This window comes from Sabethes cyaneus, chromosome 2 (assembly GCF_943734655.1).
Source record: "Sabethes cyaneus chromosome 2, idSabCyanKW18_F2, whole genome shotgun sequence".
NCBI classification, from domain to species: Eukaryota; Metazoa; Arthropoda; class Insecta; order Diptera; family Culicidae; genus Sabethes; species Sabethes cyaneus.
Window position 1 is genome coordinate 142399408 of NC_071354.1, and position 10431 is coordinate 142409838.

Genomic DNA, 10431 nt, shown 5'->3' on the forward strand with positions numbered 1-10431 from the left:
CAGAATGCCCGACGAAAGAGTAGCCAAAACTATTTTCAGCAGAGAACCAGGAAGCGGCCGTAGACTCCGAGGCAGACCCCGCACCCGGTGGGTGTGTGCTGTCGAAGACGATGCACGTTCAGCTGGTGTTCGTGGGGATTGGAGAACGACAGCCCAGTACCGACTGGAGGACCATAATTCGTTCGGCGCAGGATCGGTAACGGACCGTTGCCACTAAAGTAAAGTAGAGTGTTAAGGTTGCTAAATATATATTCTCGATTCTAAAATAATGAAAATATGGATATACATAATTCAATATTATGAATTATTAAGTTGAGTTTAGGTGTCCAGTGAACTACCACGTCAGTATAATTGTTAAGAGTAGGGCACATCAGCCGCAGAAGGTTAATATGTATGTTTATAACACTAACATCTTTTGCCGGCCCACAGCAAATCCTGCCCCGGAAATGAGAGTGTTCATGAGGTTCTAGTTTAAATGCACATATGTTAGTTTCAGCTTTGTGTAAAGAATTTAGTGAGTGAGCTGCGATTCTTGCTATGAAAACATGAAGTCCTGTCAGAGGCCTGGTTTTGGATATAGAAGAAATAAGGCGCTTATAATACTAGATTACTAGATTATAATATAAGATATAGTTTTTATTATAATAATGGTAATTATCTTACCTTTCCGCATCCATGAATCTTTACCTATGTCCTATCCTTTTATATATGATTTTCCTACTTTGTAAACATAACGTCTTATTTTATCCAGCCTTAAATATGAACTCAGTTTCATGAGACCAATCCAATATGGATAATCTAATATGAAAATGGATATAGAGTTAAATATATTCAATTTGCTGATTCAGAAATGGTATTAAAATAACATATTTTTACACCAGAACTCATGATAAAAATGTCATGTGGCTCACTAGCCTGACTAATACTACAATATTGTTAGATTAGAAGCCGGAAGCCACACGACATCGCACCTCCTAGCTCGACTACTAAATTTTAAACTGCAGAATTTACCGAATACGGCCACGTGGAGGCACTAGGTAGGAACTTGAGACGGCCAGAGCTATATTGGATACTTTTTGTTAGTTGCCTTTTCCATTTCACAGCCAATTTCATAAACGCGGTATGATGTTGTCTAGTAACATATAAGCCTCGGTACTACCACAATATAACTTACAAAAATATCTAGGGCTTCGAAGCATAAAAATTGTTACTTTTGACAAAACATTGCATTAATGTTGCTTTCAGCACAGCATACAGTTATTGAAGCAGTTTTTTTCGGATATTACAAAACGCGTCAATTAAAATTGTGTTTTATTTTATATTTAATGAATACAAGCCAAACATTGCACACAGGTAAACATGTAAAAGAATCTCATTCCATTTGGTAAGCAAATATAAGTGAAATTGCTCGGATTGCTCTGATTAGTTCACGGGAAATCACATATTAAAACAAAGGACACAGAATATCAAAATATGATGACTAACAGCTATACTTGACAACAGTAGGTATGTCAAACGAACACAAACTTAGAAAAAGAAACCCAAATCGAGCTCTATCGATGATGTACGCTGAGATCCAACGGTAAGTCCACTTCCATGACGGTGTCCAGCTCCGTCAATCTCTTCCCTCCATTCAATCGTTGAACCGCACTGCATAAATCGTCATCTTCGACTACCGTCGGCAACTCATCTACAGTGGCAGGCACGACCGGCACGGCATAACCTCTCCTCGGGCAGCTTCGATCGTAAGGCTCGATGAGGCAGCCATACTCGTACTCTTCGCCACTGCCTTCATCCGACTGCAAGGCACGATGCGTATCCGGCCAAGGCGGTGAAGCCGAACGACTTCGATAACGTACTGATGGCCATTTGGCCAGCGGGCTCCGGTCCCGGTAGAAATTATAATCAGTGAAAATTAGTTTTTCATCACACTTGTCGTCACTGACGACATCAATTAGCACGTTGCTATCCTCGCTGCCACCTAATTCGGGACTACTGGTCATATTTGTGGTAGTGGTACTACTACTGCTGCTGCTGGAGACTCGGCTATCATCAGTGTAGGAGTTATCGCTAGCCATCTTGGTCGGGCTTTCGATGTTGCTGTTGTTGCCGTAATGCGAGTAATAGGAAGTCGTGGCTAGATGCAGGTCATGATTATGGATATGATGATGGGGACTACAATCGGACTCCGACGGTACTAGCATATTCAGGTGTTTGAAGGTTTTGACATGCTTACGCAATGATGACGGATCGGTGTAACGTTTGAGGCAGCCCGGTACCTTGCACACGTACGGCTTATCGGTAGAATGCGTACGGGTGTGCTTGAAACGATCCGATGAGTTCGAGTATGCCTTATTACAGCCCTGTTGCGAAGAGCAAAAAAGTTGAGTTAATTTTAAAGTTTGTCCCTTCATCGAATAAAATATACTAACCTCTACTGGACAAACATACGGCTTTTCGCCTGAATGTGACCGCAAGTGAATTTTTAAGTTTTCCGCCCGCGAAAAACATTTTCCACACTTGGCACAACGGTGTGGTTTTTCTTTGGTGTGGGTCCGAACGTGCACCAGCATCTTGTAACGTGCATTAAAGCCTCGATCCTTACGCAGACAGTTCTCCCAACGACAATAGTATAATCCTGCAAGGCCGACAACCGCGTGTTTTTGCGTAACGTGAGTTGCAAGATCCTCCAGCTTGAAGAACACACTGTGGGTGGAGGGGAGGTGAAAAAAAAACGAAACTGATTAGAGGACAGCATGGTTGTCACGATGCCATATTATGGTTCGCATTTTCGGTACACTCATTCAGAATTCAAACCGATTTGCCCATACACGTGCCGAGCCTAACAGATAAGCAGTCACAGCACAGCACTGGCTGGCTAGTGATAAAAACGGATGGACTTACGATGGGTGGTCGTGAGCAACAGTGCATATTCGGCAGTTGTAAAGATTCGGTAGTGGTGAGATTATAAACGTACGGGGCCACTTCTGATCTCAACAGTCGGAACGAATCAGTTTTTCGATTACGTGCCTCTGCGCATACGAATAAAAACTGGAATTCCGTGTATTGTTATGTTTGTCATTATCGGTGTTTTTTTTTGTCGGCTGATACAAGCCTCTGCACTACTACTTCTACGTAGGTACTCATAGCATGATTATTTTTTCAAAATAAATAAGAAATATAATTAACAAGATACAAGTTTGTAGCACTGGACCTAAGCTCAAAGATGAAGCACTGATTTCATAAATCTACTTCCCCCATTTTACCCCATTGGTTCGTGAAGCTGTGGAAAAATAAAGCTTCAATATGCGATAACTTAGCAAGTAAAGGTCAAAGAGATTTGCAGTCTTCTGCAAAAACGTGTGTTTTGAGTGCTTCGACAATTGCCTAGAACAATGCATTCTTTTAAAACACAACTAACAATAGCCTAGTATGAAAAACTAATTTTTAAAGAACTTTCAAAGAAAATGCTCTGTAGTTCTGCACTCGGTATAGACAGAAATTTTACTTCTTCAGCAAAGTTGCGTACTTTTACATTTTTTACAACTTTGCCGAACAAACCATGTCTATATTTTTTAACACAAAAGAGGTATTTTTTTATTTGTATTGTAGTAAACGCTGACTAACTTGACATTTTTGGATTACACAAACAGAAGTGCTAAAATGAAAGCAAAAGACGTTAGGAAAAATGTTTCACTTTTCGCCCTTTCAAACCACTGCACTGTGAGGTGGCTAAGTTGATTTGTATCCGAGTATGAAATGGGGAAGACAACTAGGAAAAAGCGCCCAAACATAGCTCTTATAACATGATCCCAAGCCCCTACCTGGCGCCTCCACGTGGCCATACCTGAAAATACTTTTTGGTAGACTAATCTATTTTCAGAGAATAAGGCGCATTGCAGCCTGGTTTCTAGTCTAAATGCCATTAGTTCATCCCCGAGGGTCCGGAGAATCACTTAACTTCAATTAGCAAGGATACTCCCAACGACTGTTAATAAATGATTGTCTATATGGGAAGCGTTTGGTACGGGAGGTCCACGCTTTCTTCTTTCCCCTTAATTTTAAGGAGTTTATGGAATTAGGTATTTCTGATTCCGCTTGATACTTTGGAATTCTCTCTGCGGTACATGCTGCGTAGTTGGCCTGGCCGTTGGACAAGAAAAATAATTGAGTAGGGGGAAGTCCTGTACGGCCGGACAGGCCTCTATGCTCGGACACTTGCGATTTCTCAAAAACAAGCAATGATAAAATTATTTGGAAAAAATAGGACAACAGTACTGTTAAAGTATTATTGTTCCATTCTTTCCAAATATTTTTATCGCTTTTTTTTTGTTTTTGAGAAATCGGCAGTGCCCGGGCATAGAGGCCTGTCCGGCCAGACAGGACTTTTCGTCATTTTCCAGGATACTTTCAAGAATTGGCTGCGTTAGTATGAGAATAGATTAGAAGACGTGTCGATTTCTATCTCAAATGATAAATAAGATGGTATAACAAAGGTTCAAAGGTGGATTAAATCGGCATTTTAATTTTGAATTTTGATGAAAGCTATCTTTGGAATGCTTTTAGAGCTCATAAAAGCGCATATTTCCCTCGGAGTAATCTAATGATTACTTTAGTTTCTAATCTCTATCTTTTATAGGACAACAGGTATGAACTATTTTCGTTTCAAATTAAAAAACATTTAAACTGACTTAAATTGACTGACTGTTTTCACAGCTTTTAAATATGCTAGATAGTATGATGTTTCATATAGTTGAAACCAAATTCCAATCGTAGAAAACCGAATAATACTTAAGTTTTAATAACGAGAGGCCGGAACTCTTCTTATAGAAAAGTTACATTCAGCAAAACTATGTATCCCTATAAGCTCTGGATATAGTCTAAAGGCAGTTTTCATTGAAAACTAAAATTGAAACAAGTACACAAGTTTTAAACAAAATCAGAGAACTTTTAAATATCGACAGTGAATTTTATCAATGGAGTTGCTGTGCTATAAAAAAATTGCGCCGATTTTGCTCAAACTCGTTGTACTTTTTCCTTTTTAAAAATAATTAAATCCGTATTTTTATTTTTGTAATATTTTGATACAATGTTTTAGAGATGGTCGGTGTTAAGTCAGACCGAACCAAGTCTCTAAACTCTGATTTCGAGAAAAATGCGTTCAAAGTTGGCTGCTCTGTATGGTTTATAGCTATGAATCGTTCGAAATTATCTCATAACTCTGGATATTTATAACATTTATGTAGTCTGATTAGAATAAAATATAGCTTAGAAAATTCTTGATCATTTGTTACCATTAACTCATTTTTTTAAATTTTGCAACTTGGTCCGGTCTGATTTAACACCGACCAGATAAGAAGCTGCGAAAATCCAACGAAGACACACAGTGTTTTGTTTTTGTCCGCCAGGGAAAAAATATTTCTGGCGAGGAATCCTTTACTGAAAACCTCCGCTTTCCTGTTGGTAAAACAAAGCACTATGCGTCTACATAGCATTATCGCAGCTTTATTTTTTTAAAACATTACATCTCATAATCAAAAATATAAAGCAAAGCAAAGCCTAGGAGGTACATTCTGTTTTCGAAACTTGACCTTCTGTTTTTATACGACAGACTTCACAGCCAGTTGTTAGAGTGCAGGACAATTGCAAGGCCAGTTGCTACGATCCTATTGCCTCTAACAACCTCTCCCAGTCGAGATTCGAACATACGACGACTGACTTATTTGGCCAGCGTCATACCTCAAAACCAACTGGGAGGCTAATCAAAAAAATACATTTCTGAATTTTCGATATGTTATGTACCACAATCTTAGGTTTCTAGGAAAAAATATAGGAAAATAGGCTCTTCAAAGCGCAAAAGCACTTGAAAAGCGGATAGAAATTACATTTATTTGATACAAAAATCATCAGAAACGGGTCGATACGGATGCGCTACTAAACTACAAGAATCTCCAGAATAATCCAGGCGACACCTCAGAAGGAGCACTCTAAACATAACTTGGTACATAAAAAAAATTCGGTCTAGTCTTATTTTATGGAATTGTTGTACTCAAGTCTTTTTTTACATGGGAGATATGTGGTACCATGTGAAAAAGCGAGTTAATTCAACAATTTTCGTTAAAATAAATCAGGTTATTTAAAAAATCATCATAAAAGTAAACTGGGTTATTTCTGGCAAAGTAAATTTAGCCTAAATAAAAAGGTTGATCCATCTCGGATACAAGAAATGTTTCCGAGCTGTAGAAAATAAACTTATCAACCGATATACAAATACTTTTCCCAGCTAACGAACTAGTTCATTAGGGTCATACGTAGTGCCATCAAATAGGAGCGATTAAACACTGCCTGTTCATCCAGTTTCAAACCAGATTAAATAAACGAATTTGGTAATACTATCAGCACAAACCGGTCGCGTCTCACTAGTCCAAAACTCAGAAGCCGGAAGTGGAAGAAAGAAGTCATCAAACAACAAGCTAAGGTCGAGCAGTGTTCATTGATAGTTGAACAGAGTGTTCACGCTTTAAATAAATTTATTATCGTCGCCAACAAAAGTGGAAAATGTTCCTGTGAGGAGAATTTTTCGTTCAAATGCACCAACACTAATTTTGTGTATTGTCTGTATGACAGCTATCAAAATGACAAACTCAATTTTCATGGTGACGTAATTGTTAATATATGATCAATGGTCCAATTAACAAAGAGTCGGAATGGGATCAGATACTACTGAGTTTGTTTATAAATTGTTGTCAATTTAAGCGTTTTGATTGATGAAAAACATGCTTTTACAACTGGATGTTGAATGCACATAATTATCAAACCAGCTTCGTTTAGTCTTTATCTCATTATTCCATTCAATGCTACTTGAACAGAATGGACGCATTGAAAAGTTGATGCCAGACACTGTGTCTTTTTAACGATTATTCAAAAATATTCTACCAAACTAAATGATCTCTTTATTTTCCTGATTTTCTTTATCTATCGCATTTGGCGTGTGTCGTATTTAAAAACTGATTTGCTTTTTTATAAGATATTAGAGTAAATTTTAAGCACAGTTATTATCTCAATTAATATACAACTCTGTTACGATTCCCAAACAGCATCTAAAGGTCTCAAATTGTAGATAAAACAAATCAAAAAGTAAGAATTCGTCTAAAATTAGAATCAAATTTCGAAAAAAAACTTAATCAAATATTTACCAAATCGGTTAAACATTGGCACACCACTCTCACACCACTCATCACATGGAAAGCAAAAATGTCTTACTCACCAGTAGCAGTTCTCCCATCGGCACACAAACTCCTCCATTGCCCGGGCGGTTTTCTGTTCCAGCAGTGGCACGACCTGCTGGTTTTCCACCTTCATGATGACGGAGTTTCGCGGCCGGAATAAGTGTTCGTCGGTGCCGACACCACTACCGATATTGTTATTATTATTATTTTCACTATTAGTGTCACCACTTCTGCATCCGTCGGTGCCATCGCCGGTGTCCTTGCGATTGAAATAGCCCGCGCCATTAGCATGGCCACTGTCTGCCAGCCGTAGATCGGATAATCCGTATTGATTGGTGTTCACATTGATGGGCCGAAGGGCTGCTGCATCAATGCTGCTACCCCCGTGGGTACCATTTCCGGTTAGGATACTTGTGCTGCTGTGGGTTGCGTACAGAAGCGGTGGTGTGTGCGGTGGCGATAATGGCACCGATGCAATTTCCTCCTTTCCAGCTGCATTCATGTAGAAATAGAGCGATTGGCCGTTCTCGACCGTGGACGAGGATGCCGAAGTCGGTACCGCTGGGGCAGTCTGCGGTGGCGATTGCATTGCCGGTAGTACGTAATCGTACGGTTGATGGTATGGTGGAGTTACTGGAAAGTATCCAAGCCGCTCATTTGTCACGTTCACTGATGGTGGAAGGAAGTACAACGGCGATAATCCCATTCTGTAGGGGAAATTTTCCTTATTTATTAACATTTCTTCTACTAGACTTTTAACACTGTCACAATTTGTTTTGAAATAGTTCACTAACTATTGGATTGTTACAGTGGTTTTGTTATTGAAAATCAGCTCAGCATGATGAAGTGAACCGCGTGAAATCAAAAATATGACTAAAAGTTAGAAGCTCGCAGAGTTCCCATTATAAGTTCCCAGCGGACGACCGGAGTGTCATATATTAAACAGCTCATGAAAGCTCACCAGCTCACCCGAACTGATAACAGCCATTGGCTAGGTTAGTGATAAGCAGTTCTATGGAAAATCAAGCCAAGACAAAATTTCGAAAATAGTGACAATGTCCGGTTTGATTACCTCAATTATGATTTCATGTATTATTATACCAAATGATATTCACGTCATTTAATTATAATTAAACAACTCAGCAATTGCTTGAAAAAAGTACAGTCGAAATTATTATTTTTACCAATTTTTGTTTTTAAATCATATTTGTGGAAATTTATAACTCATGAACAGGGATGGGAAATCAGTGATTTTGATCAAATTTGTGGGTTATCGCCACACGCACATATCACGATCTGTACAGTACATGACAAACAATAAATCTTTAGCATTGATCACAAGATTTTGTTCTCCAAACAATCTCAGTAGTCGATCGAATCTGAATCTGAATATGGTCGCTCCTATGATCTTGATAAGTAGAAGTGATTTTTTTCCATCCCTTCTCATGAACCACTAAACCGGTTTTAACAATTTTATAATAAATGAAAGGTAGTTCCATAAGCTAAGATTTTTTACAGTTTAACAATTTAAAATTCAGAAATGTGTAATTTTTTGTTTAGTTTTATTTAAGTGGCGATAATACAATGGAGACGCATAGTGTTTTGATTTTACCTGCAAGGAAATGGATATTTCTAGTTCTTGGTTACCAAAAAATACCCATTTCCTTGCAGATAAAAACAAATTACCATACGCTTCATTGCCTGACAATGGCTTGAGGCTAATCACGTTCTGGCTGATGACCGGCACTTTTTGGATGTCGTAGACGTACGATTCTTCCGAAGACCAACGAGGAAGATACGACTGAACATTTGGCGCTTATCAGGGAAAAATTTTGCTACATAGTGCTCTCGAAAAACTGATGAACGAATCGGTGAACAACTTGGAGAGAACCTGAAACGTCCTGGATGCGCAATGAAGTGCTGGATATTGTTGCTGCAGCCACTTCCAGTGAGTAGTTCGATGTCTGGCAAGAAGAATCGACCCAGAGCTAAAATATTAGCTGCAACTGTGACACGCCATAGTAGACGGATATATCGATATGCTAGAGCTGCCGAAAAGAGATTTCACCATCGTAAGAAACGCCAGCACTGGGATCTCGTTTTTACGGACGAGGAGAATTACTTCAAGGAACACGATACGAAAACCTTCTTTAAAACGATTAACGGAATCAGGATCTGGTAAACGGCTTGATAATGCGAACCATCGGTGCACTGGGCATAAAATAGACCCCACAGTGGTCCGCAGACTCTTACCTAGCAACTCCTACCCCTACCTCCTCGTGGCACCAGCCGGGATACAAGCTACCTCGGTGGAGATCGGGTAACCAACCCCGGTGGAAACCAAGGTCGTATGCTGACAGGGGAGGAGGGCTCCTTCGAGCTACGTTGGCCCTCCGGCGATACTGTGGGGTTGATTGCGGGCTTTGCAAGCCTGAACCACTAAAAAATCAAAGCAATGGACTCCGTAAGTAATAATAATAACTCTAACCGGAACAATCGGCAAAGACCCAGGCGACGAAAACGGACTAACGATTGGAAATTAGGAACATGGAACTGTCGGTCTCTAAATTTCCTCGGAAGTACCCACGTGCTTTCTAAAGAAATGAAGAGCCGCAAGTTCGATATCGTAGCGCTGCAGGAGGTATGTTGGAAAGGAACGATGGTACCTACGTATAGAGATGATCATACCATCTACCAGAGCTGCGGCAATACACACGAGCTGGGCACAGCTTTTATGGTGATGGGCGAGATGCAGAAGCGGGTGATCGGATGGTGGCCGATCAACCCCCGAATGTGCAGATTAAGAATCAAGGGCCAATTCTTCAATATAAGCATAATTAACGTGCACAGCCCTCACCTCGGAAGTGCCGTTGATGATAAAGACGAATTCTATGCGCAGTTGGAACGTGAATACGACCGCTGCCCAAGACATGATGTCAAAATTATCATCGGGGACTGTAATGCTCAGGTTGGTCAAGAGGAGGAATTCAAACCGGTGATTGGACGGTTCAGCGCTCACCCGCAAACGAACGAAAACGGCCTAAGATCTGTCGTCTTCGCCGCCTCCAAGAACATGGCCATACGTAGAACCTTCTTCCAGCATAACCTCTACCATCGGTACACCTGGAGATCACCCAACCAGACAGAATCACAAATCGACAACGTTCTGATAGATGGTCGGCACTTTTCAGACATTATCGAC

The 10431-nt window shown here is 40.0% G+C and overlaps 1 protein-coding gene across 1 annotated transcript; it reads right to left on the reverse strand.

The window, feature by feature from the left end:
- Window positions 1-1354: 1354 nt before the first annotated feature.
- On the reverse strand, window positions 1355-8029 carry LOC128737289 (transcription factor hamlet). The gene is made up of 3 exons (XM_053831895.1): window positions 7268-8029; window positions 2433-2706; window positions 1355-2363 (listed from the first exon to the last, which is right to left on the reverse strand). The coding sequence occupies exons 1-3, from the start codon at window positions 7966-7968 to the stop codon at window positions 1554-1556; spliced, it is 1785 nt and encodes a 594-aa protein (XP_053687870.1). The 5' UTR covers window positions 7969-8029; the 3' UTR covers window positions 1355-1553.
- Window positions 8030-10431: the final 2402 nt, after the last annotated feature.